Here is a 20,709-nt window from a genome sequence, read left to right as displayed (position 1 = left end):
ACTGCTGATGGTTGGTTGATGTAATTCACCAAGGGAAAATGCGCCCCAACGTAACGGAATCAAAACCTGATAATAATAACTAGTATTGGATCAGTACTCACAAGAAATAGAATGAGTCTTTTCCAGCCAGCAAAGCACCTCATTAGCAAAGCTGGCTTCGTTTACTGAGCTCCAATGCATACCAGCCGTGCCATTCCCTCTTACTGAGTGATCCGGTCTATTTTAACTGCGAGAATATGGATTATTGCTTGAGGCAATTTGCTCATGATGCATGTTCTGCATACGTCTAGAGGACTACTGGATCTTTGACTTGGCTAGGCATTTAGTCAAAGGGCCGCCACGGGTGCCGAAGCGAACGCAGCCATTCACTTCACTGACATTAAGCATACGAGCTCTGAAATCATTGATTTGATGACGGGATCTACGACACTCTGATACAAGGGGAGTAGTGTTATCTCTGTCGGGGACACTGTGCATTTTGGAGGAGTAATGACGTCTTGTAGAGGCAGAAGCAAGTTTCCATATCCATTGCAAAACAGCCGAGAAGATGCGGACTTGTGAAACTCTAGGTTTATTAGCTACCTGACCATCTAAAATAGTCGGAGATTCCTTCTTTTGTTTACTTTCTAATTTTTTGCCTCTCTTCCATCCTTGTCATGATTTCCTTCTAAAATAATACTTGGTCATTCTACTCGGACAGATCTTCTAATTCTTAATTCGAGGCGCGAATATGCAGGGTATATAAGAACTCGTTGCTTCATATCTTTTTCTTTTTTCTTTGGCAAAATTTTTTACCACAGAGGAATATGGGCTTGGTTGTCATAGTCGACATTGTCCTGCCTCAGCTCGATGCGCTCGTGGCAAGTGCCGAAAATCCTGTCCCACAGACGAGTCTGTTTTCCATAATTGTGGCTCTTTCTCCAACCCTTGCGGTGGTGCAAATCGTGATCTTCAATGACGAGCTCTGCGTTGAAGTAGCTGAGAATAAAGGAGAATGGAGATGCAGCCTGGAGATGCATTCGCAGGCCGCTGTGGCCACCAGCTTCGGTAAAGGCAATGTACTGGTGGCAGATGAACCAGTCGTAGAATCCGAGCGGGATGCCAAGAGCCTTGAATGACAGGTAGGTCATGAATGGGATGCCCACCATGTCGAAGAATTCTTGTACGTCGTCGGCGTAGGCAGACAGCATGGCATTCGGACGCTTGGTCAAATGATGCGTTCGGTGGAACTGCCAGAGCCCGTTGACATCGTGCATGGCTCTGTGATACCAGTAGAACCAAAAGTCGAGAATGACGCCGTAGAATCCAATCTGGAGGGGCAGCCACACCCACCAAGCTCTGGAGCTCATGTCTTGGAGGGGCGATGATGCCGGATCGTAGGTGAGGTAGGCCGACATGAGCATGCGTCCACCTGCCGTCTTCCAGCCAGCACCGAGAACCTTGGCGACGCCATAATCGGGAATGCCGTCGCGCTCATGCTCTCCATCCAGGTGGCCATAGATGTGTCCTAGCCTCCGAATAATGTGCAGCTGGTGAACCACGACAAAGAGAAATCCTGTGGTGTAGTAGGCGACCGCGGCAAAGAAGGGCAGCTGGATGCCAGTCAAGGAGAGCCAGAGCTGGTGAACTGCGAGAACAATGGCCGCATGGAGTAAGATCCAGATATGTTGATCGGTTGTGCTGACATGAGGGACCTTGTCCGTCTTTGGGTGGACAGGCACCTCTCGGTCAAGGTCGCGATGGAAGGGGTTGATGGCGTATAGAATCCAGTGGTTATAATTCCAGTGTTTCCGATCCCAGGTGCGCCAAGTCGACTTCATCGAGTCTTTGGCGCTTGGCGGTGGTGCTGTCATGACTGGCAAGGCTTTGATAACAAATTCTGCGTATGTAATGTAGGATGTAATGGAAAAAGTCAGCAAGGCAAGAAAGCAAATATCTCAGAGGGCTGGCACCGGCTATATACACGTGTTGCCGCCGTGCACGGAACCGCCCTTGCCACCATTACAGAATGCGGGGGAGAAACCATGACACCTGATCCTCCCCAACAAGGCCGCACAGATGTGCGTTCCTGGGGAAGGTTATTGCTATCAAAGTAACTTATGATGGTTGGGGCGGCAGCGCGGCCACTTGACTCGTTGTCCCGAGAGCCCGCTCAACCCCGCGTCAAAAGAAACCGCCGAGGCAGAAATGGGGGAAACTGGGTTGTAGTTTACGACCAATAGCGCCTATAATTAGCCCATTACTTGAATGCTTTGACCAACCAGAAAATAGGGTTTGGTTGGTTACGGATAGAAGAGGTCTCCCTCCCCATTCGATTCGCATGTGAAGATGGATGCTCTCCCGCCGTGCAATGTCAAAGCGTCTTGGTCGAGACCAATCAGCATTGGCAACTGCGTAAATTTTGCCCGATCGGGTACACTCCAGAAATGTTGGCTCATCGAGAGACATATGAGTTAGACTGCGTTTTTCTTTTTCTTTTCTTTTTTTTTTGGCACGTGCCAGTACATTATGAAACATGGCTTGTCGGCCTGTCCCGATGCTCTGACAAGACTGATACTGCTCACTCGCTAGGGGATTCTATGCTTATTAGACGCCGACATCTACACTCGACCAGGCCGCAAATGCCACAAAACCGATGGCGTTGGGCTGCATTGTCCCAGTTTACCTCGCCATGATCGAATAGGTTATGACGGTCAAAGAGGACAAGCCAGAGCAATGGTGACACCATTTGCGTGATTGCCCGCCAAATCCATTTGAGCCCCTTGCCTCTTCACTGTCGCAACACCGAACACAAACGGTCGCAAGACCTGAAGCCGGTTCATGCACTAATGAAGAATACAGCGAGCAAGTGTATTGAATGCGAATGCGCTCATGTTGCGCTTCTTGTGTCTATTACTCTATATGCAGCGCTGAAAAGCAAAATGCACCATGACTGCGCGTCCTAGGACGACCTTTTTGTTTTTTTTTTTGTCTTTTCTTTCTCACAGTTCATTTCTCCGTCCAAAATAACCAGCTGATTGCCAGAACCAGCTTGATACCAGCCACAGTCCAGAGGGACGGCTGCACGGCACCCGATGCCTTGGAGATCCAGCCACCGCAGATGGCACCCACGAGCGTAAGGACAAAAGCCACGAAGCGCCTGTTGCGCTTGTCGTTCTTGGCCCAGGCGAGCAGAGCCGGGTCCGACATGAGGTCGCACAGCATGCTAGTGACGACGACGGTCGGGATCTCGCCCACCGACAGCGTGCGGCTCGAAACAATCTGCCCGGCTGCCTGGAAACTCAGCAGAGCAATAACGGCAATCTCCTTGAAGTCGACGGATCCGGGGGCACGATGCGAAGGGTACGATCCGTCAATGACGCCCCCTTGAATCAAGGCGGCGGCCAGCATGACCAAGACGGATTGGGAAAAGAATGAGAGGCCCAAGACTCCGCGGCGCTTGCCTCCGAGGAGCATTGCGAGGCGCGCAAAGCAAAACGAGCCGATTATAAAGAATCCGATCGAGCATAGCGAGCGCGCCCAACCGTAGGGCTTGTTGTTGAAACCAGAGGTACCGAGCGCAACGAAAATCGTGTTTCCTAAGGGAAAAAAATTGTGTCAGCATGTGCGCAGGCGTCGCCGAGCAGCGCGACGGGTGACTCACCTGTTTGCATGGAAACGAAAGTTCCGTAGGCTAAAATATCGTGTCAATGGCGGTCCAATTCCACAATCATGGCATGAATTGCAAGCGCAAGTCGTCCAGACGTACCATTGTAGATTGTGCCATCTGTCAGACCCGACACGAAGCAGCACACGAGCATAGGTATGTACGCGCGCTTGTTGTCCACCTCCTTCAGGCACCTGGTGTAGAAGCTCTGTTTCTCGACGATGCGGCCCGACTCGGGATCGTGCTTTGACTCTTCAGACGACGACATGGCTGCGTGCGAGGACTGGACCGATGTTTTGGTGTTCATGGTGGGATTGGCAATGGTGGCGGCGAGGGGGGGGCGAGGTTCGTCTGTTATACAATGCAATGCAATGGCGGCATCACTCCAGATAAGGGACCGGCGAAGAGAAGAAAAAAACGGGACATGTCGGGGGAAAGGATAATAATTTAGAACCAGGGTGTGTTTAGGTGGAAATAGCGCAGGAGCCCAGGATAATAGCGGGAGGCGCATCTTACACAAAGCGGGATCGGATCCGCCGCGAGACAGTGGGTAATTTAGGGCCATGTACGGATTATTATGTACTGGTACACTTTAACAAATGGCATTGCGTATTGGCATGTCAAGCCTTTTTGCCGAAGCCTATGCTTTTTGGGGCCACAGTTGCGTCGCGATAGGGATAGTCCTTGTCTTGTCGACAGCATCGTAAGTTGCGTGGCCCCTTGTCTCGTCGACAGTCAACGGGCTCTTACAACCCATCTTTGTTTGACGTTTTTCCAGTGGCCGCAGATGCGGGCTGCAGCGCCATTGACCTCCTATTGGCCCTTGGCTGGCTGGGCTTAGCAGGCCATGATACTAGCTCTTAGTCTGCCAAGTGACGAGCCCCAATGTTGCAACTCACCACCTTACTAAAGTTTCCACTTTATTATAAGATGTGATGCGACGTTGAACGTCAAGTTCTTGTAAGACGCAACCACTAAACCCCCCCAAACCTTGCATGATGAGTCGCCTGGCGGGGAACTCAAAACGGCAGCCACGAAAATGCTATATTGTTTCCTGAAGGAACGATAACGCTTTCGGAAATCGGAAGAGCGGTACGGCCAAAAGCTGAAGACAGGGTTGTTTGACTGGTCATTTCCGATCCCAAGACATTTTTCCAGCTTCTGTTTTTTTTTTCCAAAATGCTCCATTGCTTGCCTATTACAGCGTATCCTTCCCCCGGTCACAGCTGCGCCGTCACCGACTACCGGGGAACAACGGCTGTCGAGCCTTGGCGAGACCTTTGGGCTGCGAATCCCTGGGCCGGGGCTGTAGATTCGGTGAAAAGAGGGAAGAGGCGTTCAGTTTTCTCCTTCTAATGGTCTCAACACAGATCAGACTGACCCATAACTCTGGGATTTTGAACCGGTCTGCCGGATGTTGGGGGGGGATTGGCGCAAGGGGGGGACGGACGCTCTCGCAAGGCCCTGGCAGGCTATCCAGACGCTCTCAATCTGCGGAACCGAGTTCCCAAAAGTGTCATGATCCTCCAAGACGCCAAGTTACGTGAGGAGAATAAGCGTACTTCTCAGTAGTGTCATCTCAATGACCCACAAAGTTCCAATCGCCTGAGCCTTCACCCATCGTTGGTTCACAACGCCTGGTAATCAACACCGCCCAGCCGCAGGGATCCAACCAGTGTTTTACCCCAACAAAGAGATGACTTGCGCGTCCGAGATAAGCAGTATTACTGGTAAAAGTCAAATCCGTTGTCCGGTCTAGATGTGATTTGCAGTCCTGACATGCTCGATGCGCCTCAGCTGTGGATCTCATGGCTTGACGACAAGCTGACGGAAAGCAATGTCCAAAAGACTATAAAGAAGGCAGATAGACCCTCCACTCTAGAGTTGTTCTGATATTCTCAATCGCATTCATTATACCTTGCTTCTAGCACCTGCTCGAGTGATCTCCCTTCTCCCGCAGCCCCTTCTATCATAACGCTCTTATAATAACTTACTTTATACACACCCAAAATGTCACCCGCCGTTGTTGACCTCGTTGAGACCCCGGTCGTCGAGACCCCCATTGAGACTCCTATCGAGACTGTGCCCGCCGCCGAGGAGTCTCTCATTGAGTCCAAGGGCAGCTCTGTCGAGTACTTGCCCCTAAACGGCGTCGATGCCGTCGACCTGCCGGCCATTGGCGCCACCAAGCTGCGCAAGATGATCTTTGAGACCAAAGAGCTCATTGTCTGCCCCGGCGTATACGACGGCCTGTCTGCCCGCACCGCCATCGAGACCGGCTTCAGCGCCATGTACATGGTAAGGCTTGCTCCATACCCGCGCCAGCATCGACCCCCAAAACTAACAGCCCAAACAACAGACTGGTGCCGGTACCACGGCTTCCCGTCTTGGCCAGCCCGATCTGGCCATTGCTCAGCTTCACGAGATGAGAGAAAACGCTGAGATGATTGCCAACCTCGATCCCTTTGGCCCCCCTCTCATTGCCGACATGGACACTGGCTACGGTGGTACGTACAAGGCATCTTTTTTGTCTCGGATCTTTGTTTTTTTTTTTTTTTTTTTTCGTTTTGCTTTAAACTTTTCCAAGACACTAACCGGGATAATCTGCAGGTCCCATCATGGCTGCCCGGACCGTTGAGCAGTACATCCGCGCCGGTGTCGCTGGTGCCCATCTCGAGGACCAGGTCCTGACCAAGCGCTGCGGCCATCTCTCGGGCAAGAAGGTCGTCCCTCGCGAGGAGTACTACTCGCGCATCCGCGCCGCCCACGCCGCCCGCGTCCGCATGCGCTCCGACTTTGTCCTGATTGCCCGCACCGACGCCCTCCAGTCCCTCGGCTACGACGAGTGCATCGAGCGTCTCCGCACCGCTCGCGACCTCGGCGCTGACGTCGGCCTGCTCGAGGGCTTCAAGAGCAAGGAGCAGGCGGCGCAGGCCGTCAAGGACCTCGCTCCCTGGCCCCTGCTGCTCAACAGCGTCGAAAACGGCGCCAGCCCGACCATTACCGTCGACGAGGCCCGCGAGATGGGCTTCAGAATCATGATCTTCTCCTTTGCGTGCATTGTGCCTGCCTACAGAGCCATCAAGGACACCCTGACGCTTCTCAAGACCAAGGGAATCGTCGGCACACCCAAGGATCTCACCCCCGTCAAGCTGTTTGAGGTTTGCGGTCTGAAGCACTCAATGGAAGTCGACCAATCTGCTGGTGGTCTATCCTTTGCCGATGGCGTCTCCAACGCGTAAAAACAAAGAAAACTTGCATTTCAGGATATCACGTATTTTTCCTTGTTCGTTTTTTTTTTCTTTTTTCCGCTTTCTTCGTCTCGTTGTATTAGAATAGCTTGCAAGTAACGACTCAGCTTGCCCAAACATAATAGCGCGATTTATGCATTGTTCTTCCTCGTCAATAGTCTTATTATCAATCTTACTAAATGCTCTTTACATATAAAGTGTTCTTCTTGGCAGTGTTTGTTGTCAAGCCCTCCTACGGGCACGCAAGGATTAGTGGCAAATCGCCAAACTTTGTCTCTGAGCGGCCGCATCTCACTCAGTAAGCGGCGGGGTTAAGTCCAAGCCACGCGGGCAAAGTTGATGGAGGGGTGGCACATCCATCTTCAAATTCGGTATTACACAGAAAGCAATCTGCAAATCTGCGACAGATAAAGCTGCGCCCTGCAATTGGCTTGGCGAGGATGGATGACTATTATCAACTGTCAAAGTAAGACTCGCTTGCCTCGCCTGGCTCTCATTACACAGCTCGACTAGGGCCGACTAAGGGACTAAAAGTACAGATGAGTTGTCTGAGGTAATATCTGAGTGACCTTTATCCATATAACATGTAATCGTGCAGCGGCCGCCCGTCCCATATTTACACAAGATTGTCTCAACTAGCAGTCTGCGAGGTTGATCAGGCCAAAGAAGGGGCCTACCTCGGGGAGCACGCTGCCAGCGGTTCCTATTTTCTGAAAGAGTTCGCAGAGACCGTCCTCGTCGTCCACCGTGACCGTCATTGTGAGGTGGCCCTTTTCGTTGCCGTCGCCGAACCGGTTGAGTATCATCTTGCTGGGGATGGTGAACTTGGTCTCAATCGCCGTGGGGGTAATGGCCTTTTGGTTCTCGTGCGTGAGCATCTTGCCGATAATGTTGCCCATTTGCGTGTCAAACTCGCCCTTGGCCTCGGGCGGGAAAACGGCCTCGACGGTGACCTGGAAGCGGTATTGCTCAAAGGAGCCGGAGCACGAGGCCTCCTTGCACGTGTCCATGACCTTTTTGTGAAGCTCGTCGCGGACATCGTTGTAAAAGTCGTCGCAGTTCTCAGGGTGCTCGTCGCCGGGATGCCCGCACACCTGGGTGTGAACCTGCTTGGGGCCGTACCAGTCCAGGTTGGAGTGGGCGTCGTCGGCGGCGACGATGCTGGCGAGGCCGACGACTGAAGCCAGAGTGAGGAAAGAGTGGAAGCGCATGTTTAAGAAATGGGTGTGAGTATTTTTCTTTCTTTAGTTTCTCTCTTCGTCAGCGGGTAGGAGGCTATCTATGTAGATTCTTCGCTAATTAGATTGCCAGGCAAATAATTACTTTATTCTCAACCATGGCCTGTCTGTCTACCCGACAGACCGAAATGGCAGTGCCGGTAATAAAACTTTTCAACGCCATGTTCCCATAGTAAATCTCTAGAGCTTACTTGTGGGGAATTAATGTCTGTTCAACATCGTCATGAAGCTTTCTTCTGCTCACAGAAATGCGCAGCCCAGACCTATGTTCAAGCAAGAAAGCGCCGGTAGTTGGCCTGTTAGTGCAGCCAGCCTGGCGTCAGCACGGTACTAATGACGTCGGATAACTGGAATGCACCAGCCACGATCCACCATCTGCGGAGCGCCAAGATCCAAGCCCCGAGGCATCGAGGATTCATCTTGTCCCCTCACATGGCCGAAATCCCACAGTCTGTGAACCTGCCATCGCGGCGACAAAGATTTTAGCGTTACGCTCAGGTGATACGACAGCATTTCAACAACAGCATGCCAATCCAGTTTCTTACTGCTCAGATAAATGGTTCGTGAGTGAGACAATCACGCACAGGAGAGTTTCTAGGCAAGACTAGCTCACAAAGGTAGCATCAAGAGCAAGTTGACTGGTCATCGGGACGAAACAAGCATCCGCTCCATCCGCGAATGTCTGGCCACATATCTGAGGACCAAAAGCTATTGACGCAGCCAAGACGAGAGCTTTGGCCTTGACAATATCAGTCACTCCTCCCACCAATTCTCGCCAAGCCTCGAAGCTCTTTCAAAACCAACACGCCCGCGAAAACCCCCTCGCTACCTACGGACCAAGTTGTGTCGACGAGCACGTCCGAGGGGAAATAAATAGCTACGGACAAAGTTTGTCGGACGAATGGACTTCAAGCCAGCCATGTCTCACGCCCGAAAAAAATTGTCCGCTGCCATGCAACCCATGTTCGCGCAGGGCTACGACCCGACTCTCTGGGGAATGGGTCCTTTGAAACCCGTCACTTTTTTTGCCCTCGCCCATGAGACAGATCTTGTGGCTCATCTAGGAAAAAATAAAGAGAAATGTTTGGTTTCGTCCTGTTTGCTCCTTAATCTAGATCTTCCCCAGGGATGAGCGTCTCTGATTGGGCCCCCGGCGGCCGCTTCCCCAAGACACGGGCTGGGGCGCCATATCCAAAGTGAGACACAAACGACCAAATCGGGTAGTCGAGAAGCATCACTGGAATGTCGAAGCATTTTTTCACGCTTGGATGGGGGAGGGGGGACTCCGAAAGGCAAGGGGCGCAAGAAGGTCCATGACTTTTTGGTCATGGGGAGTCGGAGCGGCAAGATGCTTAAAAGGTGCTGGCAAGGCCTCTTCTTTTCGGGGAGTTGGGTCTCAGTGAGAGGTCTCATAGCTTTCCTGGGGATATTGAAGCTGTACTCCGTACGTAGTCTTCTTACAAGACGACCGTCTCGATGGGCTCCACGATGACGACGACGACGGCGGCGGCGGCGACGAAGGCAACGACGACCACGGCGAGCCGGAAGCCGTCGACGACGACATTGTCCGCCAGCGAGCTCGAAGACGCCACAACATTGCGCTCGTTGGATCTTCCGCCGCCCTCACAGCTCACGCAAGCCGACATTGAGCGTCTTGGCCGTGAGCGGCCCCCCATCTTTGCCAGCACCTTTATCGAAGTCGTCTTTGTCATTGCCATTGTCATGTCGCTCATGATGAGCGAGTACTTTACCTCTGGCTTCAACGTCATCCTGCCGACGCTCAGCAACGCCATCCACATCCCCGAGTCGGCGCGGACCTGGCCGACCGCCGTGCCCAACCTCGCCGCGGGGGTCGTCCTGCTCCCCTTTTCCCGCCTCTGCAACCAGTGGAGCGCGCGCGTCGTCTTCCTCGGCGGCCACGTCTGGCTGATGGCGTGGGCCGCCGCCGCGGGCTTCTGCACGGCGCCCACGCCCATGATTCTGTGCCGCGCGATGCAAGGCATCGGCTTCGGCGCCTTCTTGCCCGCGGGTATGTCGATCCTCGGCCAAATCTACCGGCCCGGCCCGCGCAAGAACCGCGTCTACTGCGTCTATGGCGCCTTTGCCGCCGTCGGCTTCTACGCTGGCATCATGACGGCCGCGCTCACCACCCAGTACGCCGACTGGCGCTGGTACTTTTTCCTCGGCGCCACGCTGCAGTTTGTCGTCATCTCCATCAGCTACGCCACGATCCCGCGCGAGCTCGCCGACGTGGACCCGGCGGCGCGCATGGACTGGCTGGGGTTGGTCACGTCGGTGCCGGCGCTGACGCTCATCAACTTTGCCTTTTCGAGCGCCACTCACGCGCCGCAAGGCTGGGCCACGCCGTACATTATTGTTTGCTTGATCTTGGGCGTCATATGCCTGGGCCTCACCGTGTATGTGCAGGGCTGGGTCTCGACGCAGCCCCTCATACCGCGCAAGATATTCAAGCCCAAGTACATGATCAGGTTGTTCATTGCGTTGTTTTGCTTCTATGGCGTGAACTCCATTTTCCTCTTTTACAGCAGTCTTTAGTAAGTTGTTCAGCTGCCGCGTCATGGCATAAAGGTGTGCGATTCGGTTGCTAACAAGTCAAACTCAGCATCGGCAACGTTCTTCGTGCGAGTCCCATTCTCACTGCTGCCTGGTACTTGCCACTTTTATTTGGTGGCATCTCACTCGCTATCCTTGGCGCCCTGGTGCTGCATCTCTTATCCAACCAGATCCTGCTCATCCTTGCCAGCCTCGGTTTTCTCTGCTGCGCCTTGCTCTTCGCCATTTTGCCCTTTGACTCTGGCAAGCCCATCAACATCCTCTACTGGATGTACCTCTTCCCCGCCATATTCTGCGCGACGCTCGGCATCGACCTCTCCTTCAACGTGACCAACGTCTTCCTAACGACGGCGCTGCCGAAGCGCGACCAAGCCATCGTGGGCGGCATCATCAACTGTCTCATGTACATTGGCAGCTCCTTTTGTCTAGGGTTCAGCGACCTGCTCATCGCATCCGTGCAAAAGGCGCGGGGCGTGCACCTCGGCTTGGCGGAGCAGTACCGCCTCGGCTTTTGGCTGGGTGTCGGGCTGTCGGGCGTGGCGCTGCTGTTAACGTTGACGATGCGGCTGGGTTCGGCGTCGGCAGAGCTGACTGCAGATGAAAAGGAGGAGCTGCGGCAGATTGCGGAGAAGGAAAAAGTTTAACAGGCGAAAACGGAACTGAGCGCTTACAAAGAGGCGGCGCTGGTGGACAATGTCAAGCAGGCTCGATAAAGGAAGTTCTGTTGAGGAGGTGGCTAAAAGAACCCAAAGAGTAGATGAACCTGGAAAACGATACGGGAGGTGGGGAAATTAATTCATGCTTAAACAGACATGAGAAGCACCGGCGTTTAGGCGGCTGGAATCGTCATACCATTCTTGGGAAGCACGTTGACTTTTTTTTCACAGCAGGGCCACTGGGTATGCACTTTTACCATGTTGACTGATTTATCTATAATTTCTTATTGTCTTATTTTTCTCGCTTGTTATATATTATATTGGAGTATGTTTGACAATGTTGTCATCTAGTGATGCTCCTGGTTTCCCATTGAATTCAGGCCGTGTCGTCTGATCCTAGATTGATTGTGACCGGCCCTGGCCTCGGCACGCGATGGACGTCGCGTAGAAGCTGCAGATTCCTCTGTGTCGCGGCGTGGTTTTGCTTCTTCACCTGGCCTTGCGTCCTTGGAAGCACTTCGCTGTCGACTGCACAATGAGGCGCAGCTGTTTGTGTAGTTGGCTGGCTCTGTCTCACTCGACTATACCGCCTCGATAGCTTCGATAACTTCGACAGCAGGGCCCTCAATCTTTTTAACCTTGCGGCCTTCCCACCAGGACATGAGACCGGCGAGCATTGCGACACCGCAACCGAGGCCGATGAATGTGCCAGTTGCCCAGCCCTATAATTCGGGGGTTAGATACAGCGGAGCAGCGTTGGTTGGTCGTGTGCCATGACTTACAGGGCGATCTATGCGATTGTAATGCCACATGAAGAAGCACAGAACCGCCTGGAGGATCGTGTTCAACACCATCATCCAAATCGTGAAACCAAGCTTCCAGATGGGTGTGGGGGGCGCGACGCGGCCGGTAAACGTGGGCGGCTTCACTTGATCAGACGCTGCGGCCGCCGTCTCCTCGGCCTGTGTATACCAGATTGGCGGGCGGAACCAGCCGCGATTCTGCTTGGCGAGCTTGGTCATGGCGACCGTGTCGTGCATGTGTGCGCCGCGTATAAAGAGGTAGAGGTCGCGGAAGCGCCAGGGCGCGAGACCAAAGCCTGTGACGCAAAAGAGGGCGTTGAGGATCTGGGAGTCAATCTCGAGCCAGATCTTGCGGGGAGAGGAGTCATCGTCGGCAGAAGGGTGGTTCATGGCAGGGGCGGCTTTGAGGAGGAGAAAGAAGAGCATGGCCTGGAGGGTTAGCGGTTTGTGAGCTTTAGAAAGAAAAGTTTACGTACACCCCATGCCTTGAGATTGTTAGCAGTGAAACTGTGAGTTTGAGTCGGTGCATACATACGACGATATTCAAGCAGTAGATGGTGATGAGGAAGCCGGCCGGTGTGATGAAGAATTTCCAGAAAGCAGCCAGTCCATGCATAATTGTTGGCCCAATGTCTGCCTTTTTGCCATGACCTTCACCGTGACTGTGATGCCAGAGATGATGCCTGTGATGATGGTGCTCCTTGGTCTCGGTTGCCGGTTCGTCTTGCGCAGCGTCTGTATTCGTCTCTTCAACGCGTACGGGGGTGGTCTTTTCCTGCTCGGATTCCTGGCCGACGACGCCGCGCGTGTTGCTGCGGACCAAGGCGACACGGCCAGTGTCTTCGTAGACGGCGGCCAGACGAGCAGAGTGGCCCTGGGAGTTGAAGGCGATGTTGCCGGCGCCCATGTCCATGTCACGGAGTTCCGTCAGGTTGGGGGCCTGGGCAATGGCGGTGCCGGCGGCCTGCCAGATGCCGAGCTGGGGATTGGCATTCATAACGGAAAGGGAGGCGCGGCGAGCACGGCCGGCGATAGTCGAATCGGCGACATCGGCGTCTGAGGACCGACGCAATGAGGAAGCCATTGCGTGTGGTGTTTGTTTCCCGATGATAAGTGATGAATGCTTTTGATCGACCAAATCCTGATGCTGGCGGCCTTCACCGGCGGATGGCGGAATACAGGCTAGTTTAGGTATTTGGCGGGCTTGTCAGGCGCTACAAGCGCTAAAAGCTATGACCAAGTGCAGCAGGCGAGCTAACGTAGGCTTCACAAGGTGATGATAGACGTCAGAACAGGGTCAGGTAGCTGTATTGCCGAATCCAGGGTGCCATAACATTGAGAAGAAAAGGTTCCGAGTGCATATCACTTTTCAGTGCTATATCAGAGTCTGGAGGCACGGCAGATGCTCACAAAGGGAATGGGAGCTAATCATTGGTGGGATCTACAGCAAAATTTAGCGCCAAACTGAAAATTCATAACGAACTTTTTAAGTTCCTACCAACAGGGCCATCAGACCTCGACGACACCCAGTGAGGATGCACGTTTGGATTCTTAACTAGCAGGGGGCCGAGGTTGGCCGGGTGGCGTGAGAGGTGGCGCTGGCAAATGAAACGCCTTGTTGGTGAATCGATCTTGCAGCCTTGAAGCTTGTTTTTTTTTTTCGCTTCTCCTCTTTTGTTCCAATGTGACGAAATTTTTCGACTTACTCGCGCTACTAAAAAGAACGACCAGGGTTGCGCTTGGGACCCTGTACCAACCCATCTAAATATCATGCTTCTACCAGTATGGCAGAGTGCGAGGCTGCTCGGATGACATCGGAGAGCGCGAGAAGACACGGAAGCAAAGGAAAGATTGTGAATGCCGGGGCTGCTTTCGATTATGCATGATCGGAAAGTAAAAGCATAAACGCCGTTGGAGAGTGGAAGTCAGCCGTAATGGCCTCCAGCTTAACCAAGGTACCTACCTACCTACCTACCAAACTAACGTTGCTAACTTGGTGCAAACGCTGGAAGCATACCGGACTTGGGCAACTGTATAGCTTGCGTTTGACCCGTTGTGTCTGGACAAAAGACATGGATAAAAAGGATTATCACGGCACTGACTAAATCTAAATTTCAACTCTTGCCCCTCTTGCACGGGTCTCGTCCTCCCCCGGTCTTAACCTCAACACAATGGCATCGTGGCGGTTGGCAGCTCATTACAGCGCCTACATCCACTAGCCGCACCGCTGGTAATCGGGCCTTACGGAAGCTCCACAGGCCATCGCCAGGGCCCGGAAAATCCCCCAAATCACCGTCGACGCCATCACAGGACTGGCACAGAATAATCCCTGCACCTTGCTTGTCAATATTACCAAGTCCAATGTTATAACTAATTGTTGACCTATGGGTACAGTCCGCCTCCGCTCACTCAAATTTTCCCGTTGCCGACCAAGCGGGTATAAACAACCTGGCCACCTTTTGATATTAGAGTAATGGAGTGTGCCGTGTTATTAGCCTGTGAAAGAAACGGCCATGTAAAATATCTTGACACCTACTTGCCGGCCTAGGTAGTCAGCTCTCAAGTCCCGCAAACTTTATAATTGCTGGTCCAAGTGGGTGATCCTTTTCCCATCCAGGATCAACGCCCCGCTAGTACCGACCGAGGCTCCATCTTTGCTTCGACTGGTTCTATCTCATAGCACTTGCTTCCGCCAGCTTCGTTTGTCTCGACAACTTCCACCGCCATCTTGAATCAAGGCATTGCCCACCCCAGCTATCATCAGAGCTGTAGTCAATCAGCTGCTTCTTCGCAGGGTCAATATTTCCGCCGCCCATTCCGACCCTCTGGACACGGATTCAAGCCATGTTTCGCAGCAAGTCGAGAGAGCCTGGCCAGCTCATCCTCGAGCAGGGTCCCTCGGGCTCTGTTGGCGACGATGGCCGCTTCAAGATTCGTTTTCACAGCGAGGCCCATTCCCTCACTTCCTGGTATCACGATCTTCAGATCAAGCGGTCCTGCAAGCGACCGGCCAGCCGTCCCACCTCTCCCGAAGTTCCCAAGACTGATCCCGCCAGCATTCCCCGCCTCAACATCGCCATACACATTGTTGGCTCTCGAGGCGATGTCCAGCCCTTTATTCCCATTGCTCAGATCCTCGGCAAGGCTCCCTACAACCACAGAGTGCGCATCTGTACGCACCCAGTCTTTAAAGATTTTGTCGAAGCCCAGGGTGTCGAGTTCTTTAGCATCGGTGGTGATCCAGAGGCGCTCATGTCTTATATGGTCAGAAATCCTGGGCTGTTACCTAATCGAGAGAGTGTCAAGGCTGGTGATATTGGCAAGCGCCGCGAGGAAATGTCGGAAATTATGAATGGCTGCTGGCGGAGCTGCATCGAGGCTGGTGATGGCATGGGAAACCCCATCACTGCCGCCAGCGTCAAGGACCCCAAGGACCTCTTCATCGCCGACGTCATCATCGCCAACCCGCCCTCCATGGCTCATATTCACTGCGCTGAGAAGCTTGGCATTCCTCTTCACATGGTCTTTACCATGCCCTGGTCCCCGACAGACGCTTTCCCCCACCCTCTGGCAGCCATGAACTATGGCGGCGCCGACAAGAAAATGGCCAATTATATTTCCTTCATAATGATGGAGCTCCTCACATGGCAAGGGTTAGTCTTTGATTTGTACCTGCGTCTGCACTCACATCGCAATAATTTCTGACACTGCGTTATAGCCTCGGTGACTTGATCTCCAAATTCCGCCACGAGAAGCTTGGCCTCGACCAAATTAGCCCTCTTTGGGGCTTCCATCTGCTCACACGCCTACGCGTACCCTTTAGCTACCTCTGGTCAAAGTCATTGATCCCCAAGCCCAAGGACTGGGGATCCTACATCAACATTACTGGCTTCTCGTTTCTGCCCCTTGCCAGCTCATATACTCCTCCCGACGATCTAACTGCTTTCCTTGCCGCCGGGCCAGCCCCAATCTATATTGGATTTGGTTCAATTGTGGTTGAGAAGCCTGTAGAGCTCACCAATCTACTCTTTGCGGCAGTCAAACAGGCCGGCGTGCGGGCCATCATTTCCGAGGGTTGGAGCAAGGTTGGCGGTGACCAAGTTCCTGACAACATCTATCTCATCGGAAACTGCCCTCATGATTGGCTGTTTCAACACGTTTCTGCCGTCGTACATCACGGCGGCGCCGGCACTACCGCCGCTGGTATCGCCGCCGGCAAGCCCACAGTTGTCGTTCCCTTTTTTGGAGATCAGGCTTTCTGGGGCCAAATGGTAGCACGTGCGGGTGCTGGTCCTCAGCCCATTCCGTACACCGAAATGACGGCTGACAGCCTGGCTGAGAGCATCACCACCGCCTTGAAGGAAGATGTTCAAGAAGGTGCCCAGGAGATGGCCAAGACGATTGCTGCGGAGAACGGAGCAGAGGATACCGTCACCGACTTCCTCGAGCGCCTTGTCTGCGAGGATCGACTGCAGTGCGACTTGTGCCCGGATCGGCTCGCCACTTGGCTGCACAAGAAGACGGGTGCTCGACTAAGTGGGTTTGCCGCTGCTTGTATAACCGACAAGGGCTTGATTACACCTGATCAAGTCAAGCTGATCCATCACAAGAGCTGGTATGTTGACGAGGGCGCCGAGCACCCCTTTGTTGGCATGCTCGCTTCTGCCACGGGCTTCGTCACCACTGTCGCTACCGTCTCTTCCGACTACGCAAAAGCTTGGAAATACCGCCCTAGCAGAACGGCCGACAAGAAAAATACGGAAACCTCGAGCGAGTCCTCTGTCGAGCGAAAGAAAGCCGTGTCCGAAGACTATAAGCCCAATTCGGCTGTCCACCCGGGCGGCCGTCCTAAAAATCCGATGCAAGAAGCTTCCGAAATGACCCCTTCGCAGATGGAAAAGGCTGCCATCAAAATGGCGAAAAAGTCTCTTCGCACAGTGGTCCCCGAACCCGGGGTTCAGCGCGCACCTACTTTCCATGACAAGCGCAAGGCGGAGTGGGAAGAGCATGAGCATGGCCGACACGGCCGCGGTTTTTTCTTGGCTCGCAAGACGGGCAGATATAGTGCGGAGCTCGCCAAGGCGGGCCTAAAAGCTCCCGTTGCCTTCTTCTGGAACACAGCCAACGGCTTCCACAATTTCCCTTCGTACGGCTATGCCGGTATCGAGGTCCGCCGCCGAGACCAAATTACGGGGTTCGGTAGCGGTGTCAAGGTGGCAGGCAAGGAGTTTGTTTTGGGCTTTTGGGAAGCCTTTTCGGGCATCGTCGTCCTGCCTTATAAAGGCACACGAGACGAAGGCTTCAAAGGTTTGGGCAAGGGTATCTGGCGTGGTGGCAAGGGCTTCTTCTGTGGCCTAGGGGCCGCCGTTTTCGGCCTCCCCGGCTACACTCTCAAGGGCTTTGAGAGGACACTCTCCAAGCGCCACCTTACCAAACTCAAGGCCGAGATCCTGCTCGTCAGACTGCGAAAGGCGCTCATGGACTTTCGTGAGGCCACGGAGGAAGAGCGCGAGGCTGTCGTCGAGGCCTGGATGGCCAAGTTTTGAGAAAAGGTCAGCAATCAAGGTTGGTGTTTTGGCGTTTTTCTTTCAGTCACATTCACTTCATTTTCCTTATCAAGTCACATTTCGTTTCTTTTTTGTGCTTGACGATCTTGAGACATATTCCTGGGTTGCATTTCAGTCACATTCGCTTCATTTTCCTCTTCATGTCATAATTCGTTTGTTTCATGTGCTTGGCGAACTTGAGACACATTTCTGGGTAGAATATCCGGCGCACATTGCGCATTGCAATTATTTTTGTATACTGTTGATACTGTTTGATATCTTATATACCATAATTATATTTACTATTTACATGGGTAGTTTTCTTCGTCAACTATCTAGCATGGCAAGCGTCCTCTATCGGGACGTTTTCGGCATTATCGGTATCATCGCGGTCTTCCCACGTAGGGTATTTGGCCTCGAGCTCATATGCCGTGTCAGCCTCCTGTAAACGGGGAGTGATGGGCGACTCTTCCGTGTCGACGCTGGTCATGCGGAGCTTTGCTTTGCGTGCAGACGCGTTTGTGGCGTGCGACACGGCGGACCTCTCGGACGCAGAGCGCAGCGTGCTACCAAACACGCGGGGCCATATCCGCACCAGGATGAGCCTCAATGTCGGCAAGCAGGCGCACATGAGACCGACATTGATTTCAATAGTGGACCATAGCGCCAAGGGCAATTCATCCCAGGTCGGGTTGATGGAGTTGGCAAAGTAAATGAGCGATCGTAGCCGCAGCGCTGAAACGACGGTGACACTTTGTTCTGTTAGCCTTTTGCGCGTGCCCTTTGCAGATGAAAAGACCTAGATCAAACTTACAAACTGCCGGTGAGGAACATGATGGTCGCACCGACCTTTTTCTTCCAGTGCAGCTCCAGCTTGCGAATCTGAAACAGCGGGATGCCAATCATCCACACGTCAATGGCGGTGCTGACGCCGCCGTGTATCCACCCCAGCAGGTTGATTCTCGTGCAGTGGCCCTCGATGGGCTGGACGTAGCGCATCCAGTAAAAGGCGACGGGCATGCACTGAAACACGGACAGCAGCATAAAGGTCAGCCCAAAGAGGCCCGTGACGGCCATGGTCAGCCAGAGCACGGCGCGGACGCCGGTGCCGGGAAAGATGCTCAGGTAGAAGAAGAGCAGGCTGAGCTTGATGGTGGTGACGAGGAAGAGGTAGAGGATCTGCTGGGCGTAAAAGTAGCGGCCAAACGTCTCGATGACGTCGGGCGTCAGGGTCCAGACGTCCTTGCCGAGGCCGTGGCGGGTGAGGCCGACGCTGTTGATGATTGTGCAGGGCAGGCCGACGCAGATGGAGATGATGATGAAGCAGTCGTCGCGGCCGAGCTTGCCGGTGTAGCTGTAAAAGACTTTGAAGATGAGCCTCGCAAAGACCATGACGCCAGTGATGGCGCAGAGCGTAATGGACGTGACGTCGAATGAGGTGGCGCGGTCGCGCGGCGGGAGGTCGCACGTGGCCTGGGTTTGATTCATGGTGGTGATGCCCTCAGCCATGGTGCACGCGGCCTGGACGCACGACTCGACCGTATTTCTCGTCGTGGTGTTGCTGCAGAGACAGGTTGCGTCGGCGCAGGCCTCTTTGGTTGTGACATGTTCAATGCATGGTTTCTTTCAAAAGTTTGAGCGAGGTTAGACTTTGGCGTTTCCTCTCTCCCGCCCCCCCTTTGATAACAGAGCAACTTACTGCGCACGAGGGTATCTGATCCAAGACTGTCGAGAGATTACGCCTTTGCATTGCCACCTCATCGAAGGCGACGCCATGTTGTAATGATGAGACGAATTGGCTGGCTAATGTCGTGTCTCGGCCCTGGCAAACTCCTGCAAGCCACGCTGCGGCAAGGCCCAGAGACAGCCCTGCGGAATACATATTGATCATTGTTTCTGTTTCTGTATGGTATGGTATAGGCTAGAGGCGATGGAATCACACGCAGGCGGCGGTTTTGGGCGGGAAACCGCTTCTTTTCTTTACATGACCGCCGCGACGATGCGGGTTTGATCGAATCGTAACGGCCGATTGGGAGAATGGGTAAATTGTTGGGATGAACAGGACGAAAGGAGGGAAGGAATTTAAAAAGGGTCTGCGAACTTCGTTGGACAAAAAGCTCGCAGAAGGAGCCCCGACAAAAATACAAAAAAGTCTATTTGCCGCTTCGTTGCGTGAGCTGGGTGGCACAGACTTTCTTATTATACACTACGCAGCGCCTCTCGTCCAATTCACCCTCCACCTCGAACAGACGCCTGCCCCAGAACGGGTTTTTTTTTTGGCGCTCCACACTGAAGAAAATAGGACAATAAAGAGGGCAAACAACAGGGACGACATCAGTCCCGAGAGCCCAGGTCGGCAACTGCGGCCCGGCTATTACCAGCAAAGTTGATGTTGCATGCCATCAAAAGTCAGGGGGGGGAAGAGGGCCGGAAGGGGTTGTCCCCGTCCTAGGTAGGAGTGGAAAGATCCGGCGGACCAGAGGCCTGACTGCCTGCCATCCTGCCTGCCGTCTCTTCTCCACCCCCGCAAACGTCCTGGCAGGTCGGATGGGCCGAGAAAGGCCAGAAAAAAAAGTGGTGATGTGGTGTTTACAACCAACCATGAGCAAAGGCTGCCCACCATCACCACCAAAGCCCTTACCCAAAGAGATGGGCTGTCTGTTCAGTTTTTCCCCACATGGCGTTCTTATACCAGTAGAGAAGTAGTAGACAAGACACGCAGAATTCCGTTTTCTTCCTTTGCGCCGAGGCAAGAACCGGCGGCCATGTGTCATGACGGAGAGTACCGCTTACTCGGTACGTTGTCATGGTTTTACATGCAAAGTGGTTGTTGTTTTGCCTGTGTCGAGTTTGTAAAGCTGAAGTTGGTCTTGTCCCATGTGAAAGAAGGAGGGGGGAAGGGGGGAGGAAAGAAACCGCCGAACCGAGCCCAAGCTGTCATAAATCAGCCTTGGCCGTTTGTCACAATTTCGTTTACTGTATATTGTTTTTTCTT

At 53.4% G+C, this 20,709-nt stretch overlaps 8 protein-coding genes across 8 annotated transcripts; 3 read left to right on the top strand and 5 right to left on the bottom strand.

Annotated features, from left to right (window-relative positions):
- Positions 1–791: 791 nt before the first annotated feature.
- On the bottom strand, positions 792–1,853 carry BBA_06348 (fatty acid hydroxylase superfamily protein; the record flags this gene model as incomplete). The annotated part of the gene is made up of 1 exon (XM_008601445.1): positions 792–1,853. The coding sequence occupies one exon, from the start codon at positions 1,851–1,853 to the stop codon at positions 792–794; it is 1,062 nt and encodes a 353-aa protein (XP_008599667.1).
- A 1,135-nt stretch (positions 1,854–2,988) lies between these two features.
- BBA_06347 (DUF1275 domain protein) lies at positions 2,989–3,953 on the bottom strand (the record flags this gene model as incomplete). The annotated part of the gene is made up of 3 exons (XM_008601444.1): positions 2,989–3,578; positions 3,644–3,673; positions 3,749–3,953. 3 exons carry the CDS (start codon positions 3,951–3,953, stop codon positions 2,989–2,991), a joined length of 825 nt encoding a protein of 274 aa, XP_008599666.1.
- A 1,703-nt stretch (positions 3,954–5,656) lies between these two features.
- On the top strand, positions 5,657–6,888 carry BBA_06346 (oxaloacetate acetylhydrolase; the record flags this gene model as incomplete). The annotated part of the gene is made up of 3 exons (XM_008601443.1): positions 5,657–5,944; positions 6,006–6,153; positions 6,257–6,888. The coding sequence occupies 3 exons, from the start codon at positions 5,657–5,659 to the stop codon at positions 6,886–6,888; spliced, it is 1,068 nt and encodes a 355-aa protein (XP_008599665.1).
- Positions 6,889–7,532: 644 nt separating this feature from the next.
- BBA_06345 (uncharacterized protein) lies at positions 7,533–8,108 on the bottom strand (the record flags this gene model as incomplete). Its single annotated transcript, XM_008601442.1, has 1 exon — positions 7,533–8,108. One exon carries the CDS (start codon positions 8,106–8,108, stop codon positions 7,533–7,535), a length of 576 nt encoding a protein of 191 aa, XP_008599664.1.
- A 1,515-nt stretch (positions 8,109–9,623) lies between these two features.
- On the top strand, positions 9,624–11,353 carry BBA_06344 (drug resistance protein; the record flags this gene model as incomplete). Its single annotated transcript, XM_008601441.1, has 2 exons — positions 9,624–10,690; positions 10,759–11,353. The coding sequence occupies 2 exons, from the start codon at positions 9,624–9,626 to the stop codon at positions 11,351–11,353; spliced, it is 1,662 nt and encodes a 553-aa protein (XP_008599663.1).
- A 593-nt stretch (positions 11,354–11,946) lies between these two features.
- Positions 11,947–13,252, bottom strand: BBA_06343 (alpha-L-rhamnosidase C; the record flags this gene model as incomplete). The annotated part of the gene is made up of 4 exons (XM_008601440.1): positions 11,947–12,087; positions 12,148–12,597; positions 12,645–12,653; positions 12,704–13,252. The coding sequence occupies 4 exons, from the start codon at positions 13,250–13,252 to the stop codon at positions 11,947–11,949; spliced, it is 1,149 nt and encodes a 382-aa protein (XP_008599662.1).
- Positions 13,253–15,012: 1,760 nt separating this feature from the next.
- BBA_06342 (glycosyltransferase family 28 domain-containing protein) lies at positions 15,013–17,714 on the top strand (the record flags this gene model as incomplete). Its single annotated transcript, XM_008601439.1, has 2 exons — positions 15,013–15,821; positions 15,887–17,714. The coding sequence occupies 2 exons, from the start codon at positions 15,013–15,015 to the stop codon at positions 17,712–17,714; spliced, it is 2,637 nt and encodes an 878-aa protein (XP_008599661.1).
- Positions 17,715–18,045: 331 nt separating this feature from the next.
- On the bottom strand, positions 18,046–19,596 carry BBA_06341 (CFEM domain-containing protein; the record flags this gene model as incomplete). Its single annotated transcript, XM_008601438.1, has 3 exons — positions 18,046–18,466; positions 18,529–19,337; positions 19,414–19,596. 3 exons carry the CDS (start codon positions 19,594–19,596, stop codon positions 18,046–18,048), a joined length of 1,413 nt encoding a protein of 470 aa, XP_008599660.1.
- Between the last annotated feature and the right edge of the window lie 1,113 nt (positions 19,597–20,709).

Source organism: Beauveria bassiana (genome assembly GCF_000280675.1).
Source record: "Beauveria bassiana ARSEF 2860 unplaced genomic scaffold BBA_S00018, whole genome shotgun sequence".
In the NCBI taxonomy this organism is placed as follows: domain Eukaryota; kingdom Fungi; phylum Ascomycota; class Sordariomycetes; order Hypocreales; family Cordycipitaceae; genus Beauveria; species Beauveria bassiana.
Note: the sequence above shows the minus strand (reverse complement) of the source record. Positions and strands in the feature narration are given on the sequence as shown.